This window comes from Etheostoma cragini, chromosome 12 (assembly GCF_013103735.1).
Source record: "Etheostoma cragini isolate CJK2018 chromosome 12, CSU_Ecrag_1.0, whole genome shotgun sequence".
NCBI lineage: Eukaryota > Metazoa > Chordata > Actinopteri > Perciformes > Percidae > Etheostoma > Etheostoma cragini.
In genome coordinates, this window is record NC_048418.1 from 7,488,533 (window position 1) to 7,515,380 (window position 26,848).

The 26,848-nt window shown below is 39.9% G+C and overlaps 2 protein-coding genes across 4 annotated transcripts in view; both read right to left on the reverse strand.

Annotated features, from left to right (window-relative positions):
• Positions 1-623: 623 nt before the first annotated feature.
• LOC117954826 (homeobox protein Mohawk-like) lies at positions 624-8,662 on the reverse strand. Its single transcript, XM_034888839.1, has 6 exons — positions 7,745-8,662; positions 7,351-7,510; positions 7,052-7,205; positions 6,531-6,869; positions 1,580-1,613; positions 624-1,281 (listed from the first exon to the last, which is right to left on the reverse strand). Exons 1-6 carry the CDS (start codon positions 7,933-7,935, stop codon positions 942-944), a joined length of 1,218 nt encoding a protein of 405 aa, XP_034744730.1. The 5' UTR covers positions 7,936-8,662; the 3' UTR covers positions 624-941.
• Positions 8,663-9,871: 1,209 nt separating this feature from the next.
• LOC117954042 (MAGUK p55 subfamily member 7-like) overlaps positions 9,872-26,848 on the reverse strand; it is a 25,494-nt gene continuing 8,517 nt past the window's right edge. For 2 of the 3 annotated variants that reach the window (XM_034887501.1, XM_034887499.1), the window contains exons 7-20: positions 24,845-24,926; positions 24,602-24,687; positions 23,516-23,590; positions 21,935-22,131; positions 21,757-21,815; positions 21,551-21,562; positions 20,300-20,344; positions 16,810-16,983; positions 14,961-15,041; positions 14,766-14,859; positions 14,505-14,613; positions 13,631-13,774; positions 10,282-12,342; positions 9,872-10,251 (exon numbers count right to left, since the gene is read on the reverse strand). In XM_034887501.1, the coding sequence (XP_034743392.1) occupies positions 12,112-12,342; positions 13,631-13,774; positions 14,505-14,613; positions 14,766-14,859; positions 14,961-15,041; positions 16,810-16,983; positions 20,300-20,344; positions 21,551-21,562; positions 21,757-21,815; positions 21,935-22,131; positions 23,516-23,590; positions 24,602-24,687; positions 24,845-24,926 (1,389 nt within the window). In that variant the 3' untranslated portion in view covers positions 9,872-10,251; positions 10,282-12,111. The remainder of the gene's footprint in view (positions 10,252-10,281; positions 12,343-13,630; positions 13,775-14,504; positions 14,614-14,765; positions 14,860-14,960; positions 15,042-16,809; positions 16,984-20,299; positions 20,345-21,550; positions 21,563-21,756; positions 21,816-21,934; positions 22,132-23,515; positions 23,591-24,601; positions 24,688-24,844; positions 24,927-26,848) is intronic. The other variant, XM_034887502.1, reaches the window with a different exon arrangement.

Sequence of the window (26,848 nt, forward strand, 5' to 3'; positions counted from 1 at the left end):
ATTTAGCTGGCTTTTTAGCTTCTAAATGCTAGTTAAATGTTAAATGGCTAGTATCTTTTGCTAACATTGTATGTTGGCTGTGTGGTGCTAAAAAGTCAGCATACAGTTGTTTTTTAGAGCAAACGATGAAAGGGAACCAAACAGTTACCTTGTGGGCCAGAAAACTCCCAAAATGAGTTAATAGACACTAAAAAGCTTGAGGGGAAAAAGCAGCAGTAATTGGGTTTTATGTGGGTTCATCACCACGAGCAACCCTTCAATTTTTTTGATAATAGACGCTTTATTGTTTATGTCCTATGTTAGTCAGCCTCTTACATCATATTTAATTGACTTGTGCGGATTTACTGAAATGTATTTTAGCAAATACAAAAATTTGGTCACCAACCTTTTCTGAATTCATCTTATGCTGGATTGATGCTCATCAGAAAAACTGGCACTCCACTTGAAGATATGTCTCCCTGCTCTTTCCACTATGCCATCCTTATGCCTATATTACAACCTTTTAAAATCAATTTAAATGAAACTGCAAGACCCACAATTGCACATATGAAAACTAGAACTAAATACAGTTCAGTATAACTGCTTCAGACACTGCAAAGCAATGCTTTAAAGCAAACAACTGGTCAAAAGATTTCCCATCAGGTTTATTCAAATAGCTGCTGTCAAACTTTAGCATTGGATGATAATCCGGTCTCATAGAAGTTAATATAACTTACTGCAACAGATGGCAATAGATGGCAAAAGACATTAGAAACATGGCAATAACAGTAGAAAATATTCAACTGCGTTAGGTTACTTTTTCCATTTTACAAAGTAAAAATTATTTAAACGTCAAAGTTTATCAGCATTACAAAATAACAGAGGCTGTACAGATATTGCAAGGCACTTAAGCATCTGGTATTCCTATATGGAACGATAGACCAGATGCTTAAATTAAATGCCTACACACTGTTTGCCAGGGCCACGTTAACAGTCTGGACCTCAGAGATATGAGAGGACTTCTGGATGATGCGGTTGGTGAGAGTGGGCCCTGTGGTGCAGCTCTGCCTCAGAGCGGCGGTGGGTCCTGAGACACACATCCTGTCCATAATAGTGGTCCTCGTAACCGAGAAGGACCCTGGGTTGCAGCATTGCCCCGTGCCAGCTTTGGACACTGTCACACTGCTCTGATCTTCTGTGCAGCTCTTTCCCTGGGCCAAGCTGGTCAGAGCAACGGCGGCGTGGATCTCCCTCCAGCTCTGATCCTCTTGCCTCTGCTGGCCTCGGCCATGCTGCTGTTGTCTGTGAATGTATGAAGAAAAAAGACAACTGTAAATGAAATAGATTCTAAATACCATCTCACCTCTTGACAAAAATCCGCTAAAGAGCCATTTTTTGAACTCCAAAGCAGAAATGGTGCATTTGCTTCTCCTTTTGTTATAAAAAGCCAGAATAATAAGGATGAATTAGAGGGGGGGTTCAATTTCAAGAACAACTTCCAAGAGTTATTATGATTAGTATTACTTTTCAAGCTGATGAAAGTTTAAAAGTGCCAACACCTGTTTCAAATGCAGATTAAACAATGAATAAATACACTTACCTGTCACATTTAGTTGGGGTATAGTCCATTGTGTCTGCAAAAGAGAAGGAAAAGGCTCACCTAAATATGCGAAGCAATCAGTTTACAGCAGTGTAATTGCAAACAGAGAATAGTTACAGGATAATCAATGTTGGATAACATTATGGTTGTATGTTAGCGATACATGTAATGCATGAGAGTTTTAATTTACAGCATGTGAGTGAGTATGTGTGTATTCAGGGGTGATCGTGTTTCTGCGTGGGTTAAGGGCGTGTGTGTGTTTGTTCACATCAAGGTGCTCCCAAATGCAAGTTTTGGCATCTCTGAATATTACATTTGTGTACAGTTACTACTTGTCCAGTATGTCTCTCTGGATGTGTTTTATGGTGCCAGAAAGGTTTGACTGAGTGCACAAGTCTGCCAGTGCTTAGCTACTTTAGCCAAAACAAATGGTTTCCAAAGCTCTGCTAGCACCTGTAAAGTTGTTCCAGTTTACTATGTGTTATTGCTTTCCAAAAGCTGTCCCTGCACATCTCCATTTTATTTGACCAGAGCCAGAGCACTTGATTCAATTATACCAACATCCAGGGGAGTGGCTCACAAACGAACACCTGAGAACCTCGCCACATCTGTGAAAGAGCTAAGGATCAGGGGCAACCTCTAGCTCACCCAGCAAGACCGCGTGCCCCATGTTGGCTGAGTCCTTTGCATCGGTCCGGGTTTTAGTTCGACCTGCGACCCTTTACTTCATGTCATCCCTCATCTCTCTCCCACCTTTTCTGTCTATCTACTGTCACTATTTATTAAAGGAAAAAATGCACCCAAAAAAATCTTTTAAAAAAAAAGTAAGGGTCTTTCTCTCTAAATGCCCTAATTTGAAACTACAGTATATCTCTGACAATTTTAGAAGTAGGAGCAGGACTTTAAAGTAGCATTATATTGCTTACACAGACTCTGTTTGAGTATGTAGAACTTATTTTCAGTTTTGGAATAATGCCTTTTTTATTGGAGCAAATAGAAGCTGGTAAAAACAGATTTTTCTTTATAGAGAACCATAGACAGGGAACTTAGAGGCCTAGTGTGAAACACAGTCTGCTAACAGCCCGAAACATCCCGTCTCGGATTTCTTTAGCCAGGCTGGAGCCAATATCAACTACTTGCCGATAGTAAATCATTTTTCAGTTGTATACTTTTTTGCTTCTGAATGTCCCTGAGCATTTCTTTCTTTAGCCATTACATGGTTAGCCAAGAAAGTACTTTAGTACCTCTATTGTATTTATTACCTAGAAAAAACATTGTTTTATCTCTGGTGAGTCTAAAATTCACAACAGGGATCAGTTACAAATACATTTTACCAGGGGTAATGAAGCTCCTGATTGCTTTGTTTTTATTTGACATTGTGTTGCAGTATAGTTATAGTTTCATGTGAGAGCTCACTGTACATCAAACCTTGTTTATTTACAAATAAGGAATAGCTCAATATTTTGGGAATTACTCTGTTTTACATTCTTTCCAAGAGTTAGATGAGAAGATTAATACCACTCTCATGTTTGTATACTTAAAATCAAGCTACAGCAACCAGCTGGTTAGCTTAGCTTAGCACAAACAATGAAAGCCAAACGGCTAGTTTGAAGGTAACGAAATTCAACTATTTTTTTTTTGCAATTAATTTGCATGTCAATAAAAATTTTTGAAAGGTTGTTTTGTCAGGAGTACTTCCACACCGACTGCACATATTACTTGAGGCAGGCTAGCTCTCTCCCCCTCCTTCCACTCTTTGTGCTAAGCTAAGCTCCTCCTGGCTCAAGCTTCATATCTAAGGGACAGGGGTCAGTATGCTAAACTTATAGCTGGAGGAGACTGTTACTTAGCTTGAATAAATACTATAAGAGCTAGCTGGTTAGCTTAGTCTGTTCAATTCTAACAAGTTACCAGTGGAGACTCCAGACATAGCACTTGTTAAGCTATATCAGCTAAGATAATTGCTTGCTGGTTTTAGCTTCCTATTTACCATCCAGTAACCATCTTCCCTTCTAAAGCTTGGCAAGAAAGTGAATAAGCATATTTGAATTAGTTTTAAACATAGATCTTTTTTGAATGTGGAATTTGACTTTCTATTTATACCAATCCTGTCTCATGTAACATGTAATATGTATTTGCGAACAAGAGACTCCCATTGCATTAATGTTTTCCTTTGAAACCAAATGGGTGGAAAATGCAGCGAGGCGTTTTGTCATTCTGCGTCTAATAAAAACATGATTCTGGACACATTTATGACTCTCCAGCCGTTATAAGGAAAATACTGTAGCCAATGCGAGTACCATATTACATGGTGTAAACATCCTCACATTCCTGTACAGAAAATAGTGACATCACTATACTATTCCATTAGGCCTTTACTGCCTGTGGGATTCAGACTGATATGTTTAAAGTGCCCTTGTATGACACTGTGTAGTAGCATCACTTATCAGTTCCTCATATGAGGTTTACTTTTAGCTGTCTCACGGGTGGAGTATAAACGTGTTAATGTTGGTGGCTGTCATGAATCTGGCAACTTGACTTTCCACCTCACCTCCACAGTGGAGCCGTACTTGGTTGCAGTATCCCTTAATATGACCAGCAGGGATACATTAAAAGTTTGCACAAACAGTGCTTGCCACATAGTTTGTTACGACATCAAGAAACCCCCAAATACTCCAAAAGACGTTTGATTTGAGTAAGCAATAACGTGTTTCAAGGAATGGTGTAACATTTGGGGAAATACGCTTATTATCTCTCTTCTGGCCGTTTTCGGAGACCTCGGCTTCGCGTTGAGGTCCTTGTCGGGTTTCTAATTTGCACTAGTGCGCGGCTCGCTTCCCTTACTTTGTATAAAGACTGAAAACAGGAGGTAACAGCTATCTTGGCTCTGTCCAAAGGTTAAAAAAACAGCTTACTACTCAAGCAGCTCTAATGTTTACAAATTAACATGTTACACCTCAGTTAATATTATTTTTATCTGTACAAAATCAAAACGAAAAATGTTTATGCGCCAATCTAAAACCTGGCACACAACCCCACTTAAGAACTACATTTTTTAAATGGATAAAACAAACAAGATGTTAATAAGTGAACTTAAAATGTGCTGGTAGGTAACTTTGTTGTTATGTTTGGACAAAGCCAAGCTAGCTGTTTACAGTAATTGAGCTGTGCTAGGCTAACCGTTTGCAGGCTGTATTTATTCAGTAAACATGAAGCTACAGCCAGCAGTCGGCTATCCTAGCTTAGAACGAAGACTAGAGCAAGGGGAAACAACTAGCCTGTCTCTCTTCAAAGGTTACAAAATTCAGCTACCAGTATGCTATGCTACAACCAGAAACAAATGCAAAGCAACCAGCGGAGACTCCAGGAAGTTACTGCGCTCAGCTCTGTCCAGTCTTTATGCTAAGCTACGCAAAGCTAACCTGTTGTTGGCTGTGGTTAACAAATCTTCTCATGGCTAACTCTTGGCAAGACAGTGAATAAAAGTAATAAGGTAAATGAGAATCCTTGAATTATCATTGTTTAATTGATATAAAAACTAATTAAAACTTCTGTAAAATAATGTTATATTTGTTTAATAGTTTAGGTTAGACAGTACACTTTATACGATATACCATTTCACTGGTTCAATATATAGCAGAAGCCTGTTAAAATGATGAATAATCCCAATTATTCAATTTCCTAATTTGTAGACCAATTTGAGGTTAACATATGTTTCCAGGATACAGATTAAGCCTTGTCGAAGACTATAAAAATATCCATTATATATCTATTATATATGATCTTTAGACTGGAACCGGGATGTAATTTTTGCCTGGAAATGGTTCTAAAACAATAAAAAAAGGAACTTAAAGCTTGCCTGTTTGAATCTTTAGAGTGAAACTGATGAGAAATGCTAAAGAGTAGAATTGGTTTCAAAAATCTTTTCAAAATTCTTATAATGTCATTTAGCTTACATTTCTATTAATTTTGAGTAGGAAAGTAACACTTGGTAGGAGCTGCCTGCCAAAGCAAACATGGGTCAGGGAAGCAACACCCTCAGAGAGATGGATATTAGTGATCTGGCCCTGCCAAGACTCCCAGATGAGTGGCAGCTCTCTGACTGTTGCTCTACGAATGACTCTTCAGCGCTTTACTGACAGACTGCTCCATTTCTACATTTGGCTGAGGTTCTCACTTCTCACCCTGGGAAGAATAAAGTCTCAGACATTCTGTAATTGTCCTTGAGACTGGACCGGACATTTCCACCATGGCAAGAAGCTGAAGCGGAACAAATGGCACATTCTAGTATATGGAAATGATATTTGCGGTGTGCAACGGCAGCCAGCGTGAGCTCCATCCAATTTTAAAATGAGGGATTTCAGCATCTGCATGAGTCTTTATTAGTAATGTTTGTAAAGGCTTTGGCTCATGTACCTCTAGCGGTTTCAAGGGTTGTCAGTACGCTGGGCTCCCTATAGGTCTGAAAGGGCACCCAGGTGTCAAACTCCCTCCCAGATTCGCTGTAACTTTATAATTGAATCTCTCAGAGCTTCTGACTTTCAGTGGAATGCCAGAGGTTTATTAATGTCAGGGAGCTCTGTGGGACCACGTGGACGTTTCTGTTCAGTCTGTTCTTATTTTACTGTACACTGTGGTGTGTTAAAAAGGAACTGAGGGGAAGCAGGGTAGTTAAAATGTAATTTCACCTGACATTCAACATAAATCTGCAATTAACAAGGAAGATGCATTATTGATTTCTGTGGACAGGGGGTGCTATCATCTCTTTTTCTCCCAATTCACCCTCTAGGTTGCATTATCACATGCTTTCCCTGATTCTTTTTACACATATTCAGTGCTGTGTCTGTGTTAAAGTGGAATTTTCCTCTCAAGTAAGAACACTAGGCTAATCTCTGCTTGTGTGATATGTGTGACATTGTCCTGCACGGTGACAAACGCTGGCATCTCTCACCCATGTGGTAGACAAAGTTGGCCTCTGTTTCGTAGGACGACGCAGGAGATCCAACATCTCGATCACACTCGTTGGAGCTGAACGACTCGGAGTGGGTCCTCCTCTTGCGGGTCGAGGTGACGCCGTCAGCCTTCGCCACCATCATGTGCCGCAGGGTGTCGTTCAGATACCGATTCAGTAAACTACTCTTGTACTTGGATGGAGGCGACGCGCTGTCGTCACTGTTGGCGGAGTCCGCCATGGCGAGCACGCTGCCCTGCTTCTCCATTACGCTCTTGTGGGACGACGACCTGCCAAAGTCTGATTGGCTGATCGGAGCTTCTAAGGGACACTCTTCATCTGCAGCAATGGAAACAAAACTGTGACTTGTTTCATGTTGTACTTGCAGTTACATGATAAGTAAGTACTGCTGTTTCACTGGTCAAAACGTTTCTAAGTCTAGGAATTTTTCAATAATTCCATTGATAAAAAGGAAGAGAAATGATCTTAAACACATTTTAAACTGATTCTGTAGCCCGTACCATCTGACTCGGTGTTATCGCTGCACACGCTCAGTCTCTCAGCGTTCCCCTGGATGTATTTATTGTACAGTTTGATCCTCAGGGCCCAGCTCAGGTCCGGCTGTCTCACTGTGTTCTTCAGCCTCCGCCGGGCGTTTGCAAACCAGTTTGAAACCTGCACAGATGCACCTTGTTATAGAACAGCAATAACTCATTTTTAGTTTATTTTTTAACCTACTAAACTCAAAATCAACACATCCCTGAAGTCACTTTTCCTTCATTCCACCATCCCCGCTTTCTTCCACAAGCTTGTCTCTCACCTGCACTAGCGTCATATGTGAGCCCAGAGCCAGCAGGACCTTCTCGGTCTTGGTGGGGTAGGGGTTGTCCCGGTGTTTGTACAGCCAATGTTTCAGCGGTCGGGCCATGTCCTGCAGCACCTGTCTCTTGTGGCGAACTTTGACCCCACCCAGACGAGACCTAGAGGAATCACATCTTGCCTCATAGATGCACAAAGACTGCCTACAATCCCCTCTGAACTATTTTATTATGTATGAAAAGGCAGAACAAAAACATTTTACCATGACATAATGTCAGGTGTGGGAATTATCTCAAATTCTGTATTTTAGGATACATATTAGAACTGTAATACAAAAGACAACCCCATTTTAACAGTTTAGAACTCTATTTCCAACATAGACAACAAGGGCGTACCCATATCTTCTGTACTTGATAGGAGAGCTGTCGTCATTGGTCTCCCGGCATTGCAGCAGGTCTGCGTTCTGTCCGTCTGTTAAACTGCTCTGGGGTAAGTCTACACAGTTCAGTCTGCTCCTCTCCTCTGATCTCACGTTGTCCTCAAAATGAAGCCGACTGTCAGACTTCATCTCAGCAACTTTGTCCATTGTAAAACAGAGCGTTTTCCTCGATCAACAGGTGCATCAGTTGACTTCCAGATGTAAATAGAAGCAGCAGGTTCCCATCCCGGATACACTCGATGTAAAAGGTAATACAAAAAAGAAAAGGAAAAAAGTGTCCCTTCCTCTTACTTACTTACTGTGCCCACGGGAGCAGCGACTGAGCACACAGACGATGACAGACTCTTGAGAGAGAAAATTGTTTGAAAAGTCAGAGGATGTTGTCTGGTTTGGTGGAGCTGTGTGAGGAGAGTTCAAATAACCTGCTGCTCAGTCGCCCATTGGCTATCCCGCCTTCCAATCCCTTCTCTGGAGAGCTCTGTGAGGAAAAGCTTGCAGAGCGACAGCCTCGGTAGCACTCCAGGATAAGAGAAATACTGCACATGAATATCTGCAAATGTGGTCATCAGATTTACTAGTGAGACTTTGCCTGGTTGTGACGGCTGTGCTAAGCACTCCGACATGCTCTCATATTTTCTACATGCCGTATGAATCTCTTGCGGTTTCACCAAAAATCGTGTCAGCAGATATTTATGCATGTTTTACTAGGGGATTCTGGAAATTTATGGGTGTAATTGCATGGTTGCTAATAACTAGCAAAACCACCAAACTGTGCCTCATGTTCAGCAGTGAATCCTGCTGAGCTGAAATGGATTTCAGTAGGCCTACAAATTGTCTTCCAGTGTAGTTAACACAAACACTAGAAAATAAAATTGATCCTCGCCTAAATACACTAATGTTTAAGTCAGAAAGTGTGTCAGCGTGTGCATTTGAGTGTCAGAAATGTACATCTATAATGCTGTCTGCAGTGCAAGCAGCGCTAATCCAAGCTCATATTTGTAAATGTTTGTTTCTATTTTGAAGCAACAAGGACTGTAAAGAATTACAAAAAGTGGCTCTGAAAGAAGCTTAGCGTCGTTATTAGGGGAACTAAATGACCACAGGCTGGCACTGGGCCCAGTATTCAAAGACTGTGGTTCAACTTTAACTGTCATCCCTGTATGTTTTTCCTCTTGACATCCAAACTCTCCTCTTGTTTGGATATAGCACAGTGATAATGTCTTTTCCATGCATCAGTAAATAATCTTTATGTAAATATGTGATAAATGCGTTTTTCCTGCCTACAGCCAACTTTTGAAGGTTATAGCTAAATTCCGAGCAACACTTGTTTAACCGTTAAAATTATTAAAGGGCTCCATAACTCTCGCCCCTCTTCATAATTCAGCAGTATTGGTTTGGGGGTGGGGGGTCGAGTTTCAATGGTTTCAAAGCAGAAAAACACATGGAACAGAAGCATCCCCGTTAGGTGCAGTAAATTCCTGGCTTACATTCCTCAGCAGTAGCAGGAGAATGCTACATGCTATCACACACCATTTACTCCTGTCCCTCTGTGATATGTTCACCGGCTGGACTGTTGATATTAGCTTGGAACACACCTACATTCGGCAGCCAGGAGACACGTAAAAAACACTGTGGAAGGACATATATCTCTTCTTGTTTGGGTTATGTGTGTGTGTGTCTGTGTGTGTGTGTGTGTGTGTGTGTGCGTGTGTGTGTGTCTTGCAGGTTCACAAACTTCAAGCCAAAAGAGCCAAACATCACTATTAAGTGTGTTTTGGAGAAAATAATCGTATTCCCAAATACCCTCAAGTATAACTTTTGCCAAATTCATAAGAATAAGAGACTTTTGATAATACTTACCAAATGCTGTTCATGCTGCTGCTGTATACGCCAAGACTTTTACTGTGACCAAAGGAGTTAATTACAGCTAAATTACCAAGACGTCTTCAGTTAAAGCTGATTTCCAGCTGCAGCTGTTTTTTTTAAATAAACCTACTGTATAATACCTAACCAGCAACAAAGAAACTGATGTTGGCAACCATCTGGTGAACATTGTCGAACATTTAGATTACACTGTTTATAGATAGACAGATAGATTGTTTATTAGCCCCGCGACCAAGGCCGGTGGAATTTGTTTTCGGTACAGTATGTTATTCTCTACATCACAAACACATAAATGGACAACAACAGCACACAATCAGGGTAATGCTTGTGAGGAAGGGAGGGGGGGGGGGGGGGTAGAAGAAGTGGTTCAGAGTCCTGATGGCGAAGGTAAAAAAGCTCTTTAAACTAAAGAACCAGATATTTGGCTCAGGAGTTGGTGTATACTAAAACAAAGCAAACAATAGAGTGATGAATATGCAAATTGTTTGCTACTACGTGCAATAACAACTCTGCACGGTGCTGAACTGTCAGCGTTGTGTTTATAGTTTTGCAGGTCTAAAGACATCATATTTGGGTGACCTTGCGAGAGAACCAGAAGCAGAAAATAACAAACATGTCTTCTGGTCTCAGGTCAGGTGTGTTCACTTTCTGTTTGACTTTTGTAATAAAGCCATAGACTTTGAGTGTATCAAGGTTGCGTTTTATTGCTAATGAGTTCAATTGGTCATTAGTTAGAGACACATTGTGTTAGTTCTCCTTTCAAAAGTTACGTAGTCTGGCTTTAATGTGTCAGTGTTAGGAAATATGAATCAGTAGATGACTTTCTATTTACTGAACTGAAAACCTTTCCCCCTTCGTGCTTTAGGTTTTTATAATTAACTCCCATGTGCTTTCAGCATGTGCCTTACCGCATTGCAGGTTATGAATATTTCATGCAACGATGGAGATATTGTTTAACATCAGTCGTATTTATTTTTACACACTTTGAATAGACAGTTACATGATTGAGCCAAATTAGCCGAGACCAATTGACATCATACTGCTGTGTAATGTTTGAAGTTGGAGCCTCAGTGAACATAAAACGGTGGGTTTTCATTGGATCACTCCGGTGTCTTAAATGGCATTGTTATGATCTCAGAGGGTGCCTGCAGATTCTCAGTGGTGGATGGGATGAAGTTATACTGCCACGTTTTGGCCGAGATCAGGCTTCAAGCTTGGCAGACGTGCGACTGTTGTGACAGTCTGGTTTGTAAGTTTTTGAGTACATCTCCACTCATCTATTTAACACCGACAATAAGCCTGCCAAAGTAAAATAAATAACTGTAAAATAAAATGCTGTGCTATTTTTCCCTGCAGCCTAATCCACCATGGACTCACTATGCTTTTACAGTAAGCTTTTATGTGTGGTCATAACTTTCTCTCTGTACGTCTGCTAAGGCCCAAGTCCCTAGAAAGCCATCACCATCTCCCCACATCACACTGCTCCCTCTTCCTCCCAAACCAGACATGATAGACACATTAACACTCCTTCACACCCAATTGAACACAGCATCCAAAAAGAGGAAGGAAACACCATGAATGTAGCGGAATGCAGCCATCAATAATAATACGATTAAGCAGCTTGTGTGATGCAGAACAGTAGAATGTGCACCTGTCAGGCAGCTGTGAGGCTCAAATATGAGTATTTGTTAATGGAGTGTCACTAAATGGGAGTTTTTGCCAATTATTCATAATTGTTTCAATATGGTTGTGTATTTAAAAAAAGCCTTCTTTACAATTAATGGTCCATAATGGGGTTGATTACTAGTGCTTAAAAATACAACCCCTTAAAACAACTTTTAACATCCAAGTGTCTATAGCGTGTACAGTACAATAATTGTGAAACATACACACACATGCTGAAGCATCAATAGTTTTCATCTACAATATTCTGAAACTAACAGCCATTAAAAAAATGTTTCCCATCTTCATCTGCAGTCTTTAATTAACAGTTTTCTTTTGTCTGTGTCCCTATTTTGTACAGCATGTTGTTGGCCCAATGCCTCCTTGACTGCTACTAATAATATTTCTCTGGTGTACATTACAGTTAATTGAAGTGCAGCAGCTGTCAGAATAATTACATGCTGATGTTTGCGATTTGGCAGGGAAGGATTACACTCAGCCACAAGCTTTTTTCTTTTCTTCTTCTTTTCTGTCCTGCGGGCCAATGTTTTTTTAGCCAAATGCCAACAGAAGAAAACTGTCTAATAGACAGACAGAGGGAGAGAGATGGATTCTGTTTGCCTAATTAGATACACACTAAGGGACACTATGGAAAAACTGTGGTAATCACAGGAGTTGTATACAAACGTAAAAATATTTAAAATATGACAAAAATGCATGTTCAAGGTAAACTACATATAATCAAGAAACATTTTTGTTGTCCTTTACGTTCAATCTTTAAATCCAGCTGTCCAATTGACCACAACGTCTCCGTGATTTTGTTGGTGAAGAGCAAATCCACTCTGCAGGAATCCACTGGACTTCTGCCTGCTTCACTTTCTCGAGGGCCGCCTTCAGCTCTCTGAATGCTACGCCGATATCTCCGTTAACGATCACCTTGTCAAACAACTGACCGCTCTGGCTCTCCATAGTTTCAGCCGAGTTAATCATGTCCTCAAAATCCTCCTCCTGTGACAAGAGAACACCTGGGTAAATAAAATGTATAACGATGCTATACGACTTCCATCCAGCTCCTGTTATAGTTTGATTTGAGTGTCCTTTGATTAACCATCAAGCAATAGATATAAATAATCACTGTTGATGGAAACAGAACATCTAAAGCCTGACCATGTGGTGACATCGTCCAAAAGGATGTTTTACAATAATCTGCACACACTGTAATGTAACAGGACATGGAATGGATCCCCGTGAGCATTCAGCTCTACTGACCAAGGTGTAACACATTGTTACATGCTGAGAGTAAAGGATAAGAGGCCTTTTCACACCAGCTGTAGTACAAGTTGAAAGCACAGCCCCATAAGATACGCCTGAACCCTCTAACACACACGTGTCAAACTCAAGGGCCCCCGGGCCAAATCTGGTCCCTTTCTAATTTTGATCCGGCCCCCCATAAAAATTTTGGTTCACAATACATTTGGGCCCACTTACTTTTTGTCACGTTTCACAACAGTTTTTTTATTTTACATTTTTTACGCCCTTTCCTAAAGTTTTTGGCCTTTTCTTTGACATTTTTGTCTACCAAACTGTGAGTGAGAAGACTATATGAGACATGCAATCTTACAGTCAAAGATATTTGACTTTTCCCATGACACAAAAGCGATAAACTCTAATGTCTGGCCCTTGATGTGACTCTCATTTTCTAGTGTGGCTCTAGTGTTTGTGGAAAGTTGAGTTTGACACCCCTGCTCTAAGGGATGCGGTGCATGGCACTGGGCAAACTCCAGCCATGCTGCAACACAGGTGTGTGACCTCACTGGTTTAATAAGGGCAACATGGGCAGCCAGGGTCACACAGTGAAGAAGAAGACAGATGGAGATTATGAAAATGACCAAGCAGCTTTTTGTCACAAATCTACCATCAAACATACATTCTCTTGTTTTGAGATTTGTTTTGATCACGTCAATAAGTCCTTATTTGAATCCCTTACACACAAGGTGTAACCCTTCATCTCCTGGACATACTCACCTGTATGTCAGTAATGAAACAAGAAGCCACCCACCAAGTAAGCCTCGTAACTCCTTTTGTCTCTTAAATGTCTCTTAAATGCAAACCAAAGGGTCAGCCATGTGTAAGGCAAGGTGTGCATGTCTGTGGGGTAGGGTTGCCTGGGTGTAGTAAGGCCAGAGTGTTTGACCTCTCACCGCCCTGCATGTTACAAGACAAGGAACAAGCCCCTGACTCCACACATGTACCTGGTGGACTGTGTTTCGTGTCTTTATGTTATAGTTTGTCTTACTGAAAAGATCTTGACTGAGTTCTTGTCCTCTTCAGCGCAGATTAATTCAGCTCTCCGTCGGGTGAGGCGCAGCTCCTGTATATGCGGAGGCTTCACAAACACCACGTACGGTTTGAATTCAGATGTGTACACATGCTTTATTTTCTGTAGTGACAGAGAAAAGAAAAAGAAGTAGGTCAGATGAAGGCAGAAAGTATGTATGGTAGAAAACGTGTAAACTGCGTAGGCACATTACAAGAAAATAATCATTTTCAGAAGATGGGCCCAGCTCTTAAAGTAAATGTTGAATAATCTGAAACGTTGCAACCGAATATGGCAGTTTGTACAGAAAAAGGAATCCATCCATTATACCCCTCTTTTCCAGATTCTGGACTGTCCTTGTGTACCACAACACTCGTAACTACTAACTCCCACTGTTGCTGTAGGTACAGTGAAGAGTTTAATGTGCTTCCCTACTTGTTAGCAAGGACCTTAATTGGCAGGGTGTAACAAGTGGCGGTTGATGCTATCTCTCCTTCGCCCAGGGCAGGCACTCCAACAAACCTGTAGCAAGCAACCCCTCACTGGCTTCCCACCATACGAACTCTGCCAATTGTGTAGTCAATTGAGAGCCTGGCCAAAAGGGAAGCACCATCGCCAGGAACTAAATACTGTAATGTGGACACACACACATATAGGCCCTTGGAAAACTAGATTTTTATTACTGAAAAGGCAATTGTTGTAATTAAAATGCGTAGTATGAAGTACCACAAATGATTTACCAGAGACGTGTGAATTATTTTGGCTAAAAACTTCCTTTTCCTTGGACAATTGGTCAAATTCTGATGGCTACGTAAACATGAATGTCAGTATCTTTTTTTATTGGCACACTCACATTCAGGTGCACATGGAGGAGGCACACCTTTCCCTCAGCCATTACTTTGTGCACAGAGTCTAGACTTGTTCCATAGTAGTGTCCCTTGTATCTTCCGTATTCTACAAACCTTGACGAAGAAACAAACAGGCACCGGAACAGACAGGGAAGACAGAAATCAGGCAGTGGTAGAAATGAAAATCAGGAAAAATCTCTGAGTGAGTGGGACTATTTTTAATACCATGGGAAAGGAAGCCCTAAGAGCAACATGTGCATATGTACCTATTATTGAGAATATCCTCTTCAAACATGTGAATTGATACAAAATGATAATCCACCCCTTCGTTCTCCTGCCTTCTCTTCTCGCGTGTGGTGTCTGAAAGAGAACAGGATGGGAGCTTGAACACAGGTGTGAAAAGATGAGAAACCATTGTGGGCGTGGGAAGTAAAGGTGACAGTTTTGGATGTCTGTCTTACGCGGCACAGTGACGCCATAGTGGTCAGGGTCGGAGATCAGGAGCCTCCTCTTCAGTTCATTAACGCCAACGCCGCTGGGCCCTTGAGACAAAGATCCAAACACTGAGTTATGTATGTGGGTATTCATAAAATCTCAGTGTACTAATGTTTTCCTCACGACAATTCTGACATCAAATAGGCTCAGTGATCTAGTGACACATCTGTCTTTTTCATCAGAGAAGGAAAAGGGGAGCGAGAGAGTCAGACAGACAGAGCTCTGATTTCATACTGATTTCAGTCTGAAAACGATTCTCCAACCAGCCTCACCCTTTTTCTCAGCCTGTGTCTCTCTATTGAACGATAAATGCTCCTATGCTCTTGAAAATATATAGCATCCCAGCTAAATGTGACATCTGCAAAGCTGCACAGTGTCCTCATAGTGTATGATGCACAGGATGAAGCATACACACATACTGTAGCATCTGGGATTTTCTTCTAAAGCTAGTTTCCGCAACCCCAGATTGCATACTCTAATGGAGTGCTGTCTGAAAGTAGGATTCCTGACATACCTGCCTTTTCCATCACAGCATTGAATGAGCTCGATACATTACAAAATATCAAGTTTATAGACTCTCCACTCTAACACTGCTGATGTCTTTCACAGCTGCTCTACAGAACTGGAGAGGAGCATCATCGGGCTCTGTGCATACTTTCTACTGGCCTTTTTGTTTCTTTTTCCAAAGTTACACGATCTGTAGGGCTTGAAATGGCTGGCAGTCACTTTCATCAACTTTCCTGGGACATAACAGTCTATTGTTTCATTCAAAGTGCATATGCAATGCAAACAAAAATGGATATATTTCCAACCTGGTCAAACATTATCCAGCTGGTCCTGTTTTAGCAATCCAGGCTTTAGTTTCCCTGTCTATAACTCTCATTGCCAATAAGTTATATATTCTTAATGATGACCTCTGGTCAATGAAGAGTCTACACAGCAGACAGTAAAACTGAATCCAGAGTCAGGGTAAGCTCCAACTCAATTAAAGAGGTCTAAATCTAAATCCAAGCTGTCTTAGCTGTTCCAGTTTAATGATGGAGCACTTGGCTGACATTATGAGGGATCTTATTCATAATCCACTCATTCCCTTCTCTCCGTTTACCTTTCATTTATCTCCTCTCTATCTGGTTTTGTTTTCGCACCTCTTCATTGTGTTTCTCTCCTCTCTGACTTAATTTTTGCAACTCTCCCCTTCTCCTCTCTCTTTGATTTCCCTAGGTTACAGAGATGACCTGCAGTTGTATCATAATATGACATTAAAGAAAACCCTTCAGTGGGGCTCAATGTAAAATTCCCCGGAGAGTGATATGACTCAAAAAATACATAGAACAGGCCTGCAGGATTGGCAGAGAAGTGAATATGGGGTGGGCCACTTGGTAACTTAAGAGAACACAATATATTCTGACTTGGAGCTCTTTGACAGTGTTTACGTGGTTCAGATGGGAAAGGATTGTTCATGCACTCAAGAGTGGGGACATTAATCTTCATCAATGCATAACTTTTTTCTTTTGATCAACAACGGCTTGGATAAAAACTGTCCTTTTTTAATTATATATGGACAAAAACAAGCAGCGGGTTGATATAAAACAGAACACAATTGACAACTTTGAGCAATACTGTACATATAACTACAGTAACTTTCATGTTATAGGCTTTGTATGTAGCAATGTTGTAAACATGTGTTGCACTCCTTGCTTATAGACTAATTCATAGCATAGGAAGCTACAAGCTTTGGCATTGTGCTTGAAAAACAAACTTTTCAAACAAGATGGGAACTTGCCTGTTTCAAATGTATGTTTAGCTCATACATACCAACCAGAACAACCAGACGGTGTCGCTCCTTTGGGTCTCTGTGGTAGGGGATAACCTCTATATAGGTCGGGGGACAAACTGAGCCGTGTACCCCCGTGCGCCACCTTCCGGACCGAGCCGCTTCTCCGTCCAGAATGCTCTGTCTCCCGAGTCGGAAACTCCTTCTTAAACCAGCTGGAAAAGAGAGAGAGGGATCATTGACCTGCCAGGTGTATTAATGAAAGCCTAGCCGGAGGATATAGCCTCATTGGGACAGTCCTAAAACTTGCATTCTAAATTTTTTTGACCACTTGAACGCACCGCAACACAACATCTGGCATTGTATCGACTTATGACTTTGACTTGGGGAATGTGTTGGGAAAAATGTTCTGTACTGATACGAATATCCAGCAAGTACAGTGAAACATAAGCATTCATTTTATAGTCACCTGGCGAATGCAAGTCTATTATTCACTCAACTTTTAGCTCTGTTTTAGTCTCCACCTAGACTGGGTAAACTCTGCCAGCGATTTGATTTTGCCCTGCAGCTCGGTCTTGGACCCTGTATGTTTAATTCTCCTGCTTCAGTTTATACTTTTCCGTAACCAATCAAAAACTGCCTTATATACCTGGCACACTATTGGTGGGTTTAACACGATGACGATACGAAAGCGACCAAGTAGCTTCTTGTTTACATTCAATATAGCGGCAGCCACACAATCCCACCAAAGCGCCGCTGTTGCCTCTATGTAACCCGAAACTTTGTTCTGATTGGTTGAAGAACTATTCAATTGCGTACAAAGACATTTGAACCATGCCCGTTGGTCATGTCTCTTGTGCAGAAAACATTCAGAGCGAACTCCAAAGACCAATGCACAATCTCAAATCTATTGAGCTTAGCTTGGTCTGGTGATAGCCTAGACTAGTCTCTACCCATTCCTGAGGGAAACATCTGTCTCCTTAGCTGCTAAACGCTCCGCTTCATTCACCAGTTAGTAGCTAACTTTGTCTTTCCGCCATTTGGTGCTGGGCAGGTATAACGTACAGGTTTTTCATTTTCAATAATAACAGCTTCCTGCTGTGGCTGGATTTGATGTTTATGAGAGCGCTGAAAGTGAACCAACAATGAGCTGAAAGATGCTAAAACAGTTCGTAGAGGAGCAGAGTCAGGTGATATTTCTCTGTGGGTTTGTCACTATCAGCTACCACTTTAACACTGCACAAAGTAATTTGAGCTATTCTAAATACAAATATAATGATCAGTGCAGCTTTAACAATGCAAAAGAAAGATTTTTTTAATCTTGACACAAGAAAGGCCATATTTATCCTTTATGACGATCTATTTGGTCCATTTTCATGTAATTTAGTTTTATTACGATCACAATGTTGAGATTACTTACTTTCATATATTAATAAGCTGCATTTGTAAGGTTTGGTTTATTCAAGACCTAAATTACTTCCATGATTCACCAACATTGCTACCCTTCATGGACCACTTTTACACAACTCGGTTAAAAGTGTGAAAACCAGAACTCTTAAAAACTGTTAAAAAGCATCAGAGATACTCAGATGACAACAAGAACCATGACAGAAGAGGGAGCTACAATAGGAATGTGAGCTACAATAGAAGACAAAACCATTAAAACTGCCACCAAAACTCTGGTGTCGAACACACTACTGAACAGCACAACTCTCAGTCAACACACGACAACTCAGTCTGTCACGCGTCGCTTGTAGGCCGTCGGACAGCCAGCGTCTGCCATGCGACTGTGGTCTGGTCTGGCATGGCTTGGCAAGCTCACTCTCTTTCATGATGTTAACTGCTGCTAAGTGATGCAGCCAGGCTTTTTTTTGACGTCAGCTGCAATTTCACTTTGTAAGCATATCTGTCAATTTCCTCTCTGGGCTTCATTCTAAAAAACATGCCGCTATAAGTAGACATTTCAAACTTTTGTTTACATGGGATTCTAACTTATGATTTCACTTTAAAAAAGATTTATGGTTGTACTGCATAGAACCTATGTTATACAGAAAAAAAAATCATATTTTGTAGAATTAAACAAGTTCTAGAGGAGAAAGTATCGTAATTGTCCATCTTAAATTATTCTGGCGTTGAAATTCATCATGTGTTACTGAAAATGCTCTCAGCTGTAAAACCTTAGTACATTTTTTGGAAATGCTGCCCGCTATTGCTGATGTATAGCTGATTTACTCAACTGTATTAAATAAGGGTAAGTGAATACATGCAATGCATGTCATGAACTGGGCCTGTGCCCTCAATGCCAAGATGAAATGATATGAGCCTCAACCCAGCAGTGCAAGTGAGTGGACATAAACTCTCAGTATGAAACATTCTAGTCCCAGACCATTTATTTGACTAGTTCATTAGAAAATTGCGCTCAGTACTGTGCTTTGAAAATGAGGTGTGTGTTTTAAACTTTTTTTGCTACAAGAGGCTCTCTTTATCATCCTGGTTACTGTGACCCACAATTAACCGTACACGAGTTCAAGATGAATCATAAAAACATTTTTGACATGTTGACATATTTGTGATCAAACAAGAGATATCTGAACAATTGGCACATGATTAGAACTTGGAAAACTATTTTTTTTCCCAGAGTGTTTTTCAAAATATCAAGCTGGAGCAGGTAGCTTTGCTTAGCATAAAGAATGGGAGCAAGTGGAAACAGCTAGCCTCGCTCTGTTTATAGATTAGAAAACGGCATTAACAAACACACACAAAAAAACAACTATATCTAATTTGTTTCATTACACAACATTATTTTTTTAACATTCACTGGGGGACAAGAACAAGCTGTGATCCTGTTTTTCCCCTTCACCATGTCTTTACTTTTGTATCTACACTAAGTACTCCATTATGTCCATTCTCTTTCAGACACTCTCTGCTCTGATTACTCTGGATTCAGTCATTTAGTCGTGCAGCATCGATAAAGGGTTACATGCCAGACAAAGAGGAAACACAGAGTCTGAACCACGTCATCAGGTGGAAGCTGGCCTGAGATAAGATGAAATGCATGTTATTAAATACACATGACTTTTGGAACTGATTTAATGCAACATCTGTAATTACCTTGCCTTGTACCGACATAAGGAGCCTTTTTACAATCAGCCATAAGTGCACGGCCCCATATGAACATCATGCACGCAAACACACACAAGCACATCATATCCAATCCATGAGATCAAGACAAATGGGATAAATGGAAAGGCTAAAACCACATTTGCCGTTGTAGTCATCTCCCTTTAAATCCTCAAAACCACAAAACGACCTCATCATATGCACTGGTTTGTAATGTAAATATAACCAGGGTCTCCTTTTGTTGCTGGTTTGTCTCCATTTAATATTATTGCTAAGTTAATATATATATATTCATTACATGTGATGTTGTGAGCCGTCATGTTCAATTGCCGTGAGTTGTGTTGTCTTGTATCATACTGGTTCATTTTCCAGTATAAGTGGGATTTTAATGGAACAAGTCAAATATCTCACCAATGTGGATCCCTGTTATTGCTCCGTAGTCTATGTCCTCCAGGACTGGAAAAACAGGAAGAGAGAAGAGGAAAGAGTGAGGAAATTGTGGACACAAACCAAAAGGGGATGACAAGTGCACTGCTCTGATATTTCATACTCAAAGTTTTAGCATATGTTCTGACCCAAATGTCCTAATATAATTCTAATAATAGTTTTATTTAGAAATGATATACACAATTTAGAAATATGAATAACTACCTTACTCTTACAAATTGACTGTTAGTAGACAAACTAGCACCCTGAAGAAGGCCAGATACTATAAACCCTCTTTGGAGGAACATTTGAAAGAATCCTCCACATTTTTGTAATACGGTGCATGGAGCATTAGGTAAATATTATTTTTGGAAAATAAACCACCTTAAATCTTTAAAAAAACTAAACTAAAATATACAGTACATGTGTATTATATCATGTAAATCACTAGTGCTGTCAGTTAAACGAGTTCTAAACGTCGTTAACGGAAACCCATTTTAACAGAATCAATTTTTTTTATTGCAAGATTAACGTTCTTTTTGGCCAAGAAACCTTTGTAGTTTTTTTTAGTATCGTTAGAAAAACTAAAACACCACACTGGATCTAGCTATACCGGAAACAAAACAACAGGCACGCCATGCACACTTGTTTGGGCTTGCGAGCTGGCCAAAGAGTAGTAGGCTAATGTTATGTTTTGAGAGGATGGCGAGCGTGAGACGCTGAAATGGATGCCAATAAGATTCTGAAAGGAAGGTTTAGTTTTAAAAGTTGTTAAATGGTTGCATTGACAAGATCAAAGCGATCTGTGTGTTTTGTAGTTGTGAACCGAGTTACCATTGCAGCACGTCCAGTCTAAAATACCACTTGATGGCCAAGCACACAGCTGATGCAAATTACATTGTACAAGTGTGAATGACTGCTCCAAATGAGAATGTTAGTGTGAAATTGTACACTACAGTAGCTTATGTGCCAATGTTTGTTTCAATAAAAAACATTTGCACAAGCAAGCCGAGCTACTTTTCCATGTTGATAAGAGCATTAAAATGAGAAAAAATAATGGGACATCAATAGTAATGGGAAATTAAGGGACGTTTAGAAAAGATAAAAATATGTGATTAATTGCGAGTTCAGTATGCCAGTAGTGCGATTAATCACAATTAAATATTTGAATTGTTTGACAGCACTATAAATTACTCTCACGGTAAGTTTTCAAAAGCAAATTCAAACCAAAAGTACCTTCCCCCTCATCTGTAGAGCATGTGGAGAAAACAAAAGGCAGTGAGTACAACAGTAGGGCAGCAGAACTCACCCATGACCTGGATCTTTAGACATGACCTCTCAGCTTAGCGCTAGAGGCGCTTTAATATGTTTATTGGTGAAGTGTTAAAAGGTTTTATTCTTTTCAGGTGTGGTGATTTTATGGACTAACTATGGCTCATCACCTGGCCGTTTAACTCGTCGAGGCTTGAACAGGGCTTTAGGTCGGTGTAGTGCAACTCTCCTGTAGAGAGCCGAATAAAACAAGGCTGTATCAAAACATCATGTCTTATAGATATTATATGACAGTATTTTCAAGTGAGTGACCATGTAGCTATCGATTAAAACGCATAAAATGACAACCTCTCATGAAGCTGCTGCGAGGGAATGAGACCTGCCCGAGTGTTGCTGTCGCCCAGGTGACAGGCCTGCCACCAGGTATCATCATCCATGCTGACAATTTGGAGGACATCGCCCCTTTCAAATGCTACCGCTGCATCCTTGCAAGGAACGGTGGGATCCTCGTTAGGATCATAGTCAAACAAAGCCCGCATAAACAGCTGAGGATAGAAAAATCATTTCATGTTTTTTTTAAAGAGTTTCTGCACGTTTCACTGAGTTAAATCAAAGACTTTTTAAGACCTTTTTAAGACCATTATGAAGGAAATTTAAGACGTTTATTGGAACATCAACTAAGCCCTAAATTCAGTTTGTTTTCAAGCCAAGTATCGCTAAACTTGCTTCCCCATAGCTGAAGTATAAAATCTGTCTGTGCTACAAGCCGAAAGAGACTTGCGCCACAAACACGGGAATATAAGTTACAGGTTGGTCTCATTTGTAGTAGAACACAGACTCTAATACAGATATATTTGAACCAGCAAAAAAAGAATGACAACACCAAAGAACAAAAAAAAAAAGAGAGCATAATGGCATTTTCCATTGCATGGTACTTACTAAAAAGTAAAAACAACACACCTTGGACATTCTGTGTGTGTGTGTGTGTGTGTGTGTGTGTAGCGTCATAGTTTCCTGCTATGACGTCCAGCCACGCTCGCCTCATGCATGACGTGGTACTAATCTGCAATGGAAACAGGAGGACGGGGCACCGCGACCGAGTATGGTCGAGCCGTGGCAAGGCAAGTGGAGCAGGTACTATGTAATGGGAAAACGCCATTTAAGGTAGCGTTACATGGATGTCAGAAAATAAGGACCCGTTTGTAATTATTCAAGACCTAGAAAACAATACTTCCTCGGAATTTAAGAATTTTAAAGACATGGAAACCTTGTTTCAGATAAATAAGTGACAAAGTAAAATAGACATTATATGTAATTAATTTATTCTTCTTTTTTCCAACTGCAGCTTGTTTTCTGTACCCTGGCAATGGACACAACATCTTTCTCTGCTGCTTTTTCACATATGTTGGTGTCATTCTTGAGAAATGACCATGATCATAGAAAATAATGTGTCTTAATCCCTTGCAAATGCTCCCTACTCTAACAGTTTCCAGCTTGGACATCCAATTCATGTATGTGGCGGTAGTGGCCTAGCATTCTTCCTAAACAAAGAAAAGGATTGTGGAACTTGAAACTTTCCACACATATTGTGTAGAATCATTGTAATTGAGTTGATGTAGCTCAACACACGTGATGGGTGCAAAATGATAAATCAAGTGCTTGAATGATAAAAAAAAGCTGTAAATTGTAATGAAGTTAGTTTTTGTCTTATCCTTGACTGGCTGACCCGAATTTAGTTCTTGCCAATGCGCTTGCTGTAGTGACAGCACTGTGGCAAAAACACAAAATATAACCAAACACACAAGATACCACTGATTTCATCTCTTTTTACTGAAAACAGCTGGGCAGCTTTCCCCATGCAGTCAGATTGCATGCTAAAATGTAAAAAAAACATACCATGGGAATATATGTACGTAGTATTTACTGTACCTTCTTATGTGCTGACATTTCTTCCTTGGCGGAAGCAGGAATGATTTTGAATGTAACTTCGCCCTGAGAACGAGCCTGTGCAGATAGATATGTTAAGGAATTCATATTTGCTTTCAGTTAGATGAGAAGATTGATACCATTCTCTTGTCTGTATGGAAAATATGAAGTAAGAGGAAACTGCTAACTTGGTTCTGCCCAAAGGTAAACTAACATTGTCTGTGCAGGCAAAATCCTGATATATCTTACTGCTATTAATTTAAGCTTCATTGTTGAAACTATTAAAATACTTCAATGAGCCACAGCATTGCCCATGTTATATTTTTCATGAACATGGGCAACGTAGTTTCATAACACACCATCCTGCTCCTGTACATAACAGATGCTCACTAGTGCACAAAATTTGAAATAATCCGCAGCAGGAAATAGTCCCAAAACAAATGCACTGTTTAGTCCTGTTTGAGCAACGTTTGCTAACAACTGTGTTCGGTTGTTTTAGGATATGACTGAGAAAAAACAAAACCATGTATTTTTGACTTGCTAAAGTCAAAAATTAAAGTCTTTAATAGGAGCAAACATGGATAAGAGAGACATGGCGATGTGTTGATATAGTTTTTTCATTAAAGCGGTTGACAATAAGTTATATATCGAACAATGTCAGCCTTATCGTTAAAGTTACAACACTGAAAAGAAGAGAGGGAAAGTTGAGAAGCAGAGAAGCAGTGGTAGAAGAAGTATTCAGATCTTAAATTAAAAGTACTAATACCACACTGTAAAAATACTCTGTGACAAGTAAAAGCCCTGCATTGAAAATTTTACTTGAGTAAAAGTATGTCAGTATTATTAGGTTAATGTACTTAAAGTATTGCAAGTAAAAGTACTCAATGCAGAAAAATACTCACATTTTAGAAACTGGAAACAATCAAAACATTTCTTTGTTTAATTGCTGAATCGTTTCAGCTGCACTTGTAGGCCTATATACGGTTGGGTAATTTAGGCTAAAACATTATTTTTATATGTATTTTATAAACTACATGCATTTTCTGTGCAAAAATCTAACTTTGTAAGGTAGTGGGAAGTGAGACTAACCAGAAGAGTAAGGATTTCCTTTGGCTTCCTGTGTTCCAGTGAGACTCCATTCACCTCTTTCAGCTCATCTCCTTCATGGATTAGGCCTTCAAAGTGTTGGAAATACACATGGAAACTTGCACCACATGCTCTTCTCTGTAACATTTACTACACGCCATCATAATGTTACTACAACTGTTATAAAGCTACTGTGACAGAGTAGAGTGGACACAACTGTGATAAATAAAGAGTTTTTCATCTTACCGCTTTTATCAGCTGCACCTCCCCTCATGATCCTTGCCACAACAATAGCCCCCGTGGATTTATCCTTCTTAATTGTTGCCCCCTTGAGGATGGTGATAAGTGAATGAAAGGATAATGAACAGAAAGGTTAAGCGATGAACAGTGTAAATAACACATTGGTTTTATTACAGTCCTGACAAGTTTCTTATTTTAAGTCACTCCATACTAGACAAAATTATTTATCAGCATTATTTTCAACAGATGTTATTGATGTGAAGCAAATCGCAATGGAAAGAGCACCTTATGTAGCTGACTACAATCAGCTCATGCTCGGGTGTAACCCTGTTGTCTGGAAAACGGGAACATGCTGGATCGATCAAAAGAGACCATGTCAGAAAAAGGTCAGTCCCCTTCCAATCTAGTTTTGGGATCAATACAAAAGTGTGTTCTCTATTATTGGTCATAAGCACATTCCACTCTCAAAGCTCAAACACTAACATACGAGCATACACACACACTGCAAAAATGTATCATTAAGTAAATGATTCTCATATTTTCCCTAAAATCATATTTTTAATTGATAAATTAACATCTCCATCTTAACATCTTTTTTTGTGGCGATGTGTGTCTTTAGTTAGCAAGATATCTTAACAACCTGTCAACAGATTTCAATATAATTTGTTGGAAAGTAAGGCCACAGGCTAAAACCAAACTTTGTGTGAGGACATATTGGAACATTTCTGCTATTTTCTAATGAACTACTGGATTTACTTGAGTGGAATGAATCTGGCACGTGTACCCCACAGCTCTCCGTCACTACATGTGTTTTATTGAGAGGTTGATACAGAGGCTGGTAGATCCCCAAAAAAATTCAGAACTTGATTTTATTATTAAAATAACAAATTTAGAGGATTTGCGGCATTGGCAGTGAAATGCGTTCTTTGTAGTTTGGTTCTTTTTCAGTCCAAATTCACTGGATCCAGGAAATTTCCAGAAATAAGTGACAATGGCTTGGAACAAGGTGGAATAAGGCAGATTGTTCCAGTAGTATCAAGAAAATGAGCTATCATTAAAGAACTTTTAACGAGTTGATTTACATCAAAAACAGAAAAGAATCCAATCCATTGTATTGTTAAATATGGCTTTAAAGGGCTCGTTTAGGAGAGTGGATACACATGCATAAATATGCACACACACAAACACACAACAATGCTGAAACTATGCTGTGCGTCACAGCAGTTCTATGGCAGCAAAGATGTGGAAGAATTGACTGTAAACTCCTGGCTGCAGGAACCTTTTCTTATGTTTAGTGTCATTCCAAGAGCTGTAGTCCTGCTACACCTTGGCATACATGGCTTGAGCAGTCACGCAGTTCGACAACATGACATAAATTCAGTCACCAGGGAAAAATTCAGCTGTCCCGTAGACATGTTTATTGCTTTGAGCTGCCTGTGTATGACAGATATTGTGGCTAGACAAATTACAAATTTCTAAGTGCAGTTGCCCAGTTATACGGTTGTCTTAACTTAAATTCTTACATTTGTGTTTGTTTTGTGTGCATTACAAGGCCAGGTAGACCAAATTAGAAACAGGCTGACAGGCAGTAAAGTACAGTTATACTTGTTTGAGAAGATTTATACCACTCTCATCTCTGTACAGACTTATGTGCAGCTAGAGCCAGAAGGAGGTTATCTTAGCTTGGTTTAGAGGTTGAAAACAGGGGAAAACAGCTGGCCTAGCCTTTGGACAGCTCCAAAACCTACTAATTAACACAAGATCAAGAATATAAAAATACAAAATCTACTGTACCACCCTCTCAACAAAGCCAGACAAGCTGTTTCCCTGTTTCTTGACTTCATTCTAAGATGTTTTTTAAAATTGATTATTTTCCCTAGAATCAATATTCTTTATTTTTACCAATGATTCACCTAAATATATTTTCTGTTTATGGGTCAATGACGTATAAGGATTTTCAAGAGGCAAATTTTAAAATATAATAAACAATAGTTTCTATAGTATTTTTTC

Excerpts from the sequence above, each read along its gene's own strand:
- LOC117954826 (XM_034888839.1), bottom strand. The coding sequence starts at position 7,935 with ATGGACAAAGTTGCTGAGATGAAGTCTGACAGTCGGCTTCATTTTGAG. Across the intron at positions 7,511-7,744 it reads ATCAAGTACAGAAGATATGG|GTCTCGTCTGGGTGGGGTCA; the intron begins GTACGCCCTTGT and ends TGATTCCTCTAG. Across the intron at positions 7,206-7,350 it reads CACATATGACGCTAGTGCAG|GTTTCAAACTGGTTTGCAAA; the intron begins GTGAGAGACAAG and ends GCATCTGTGCAG.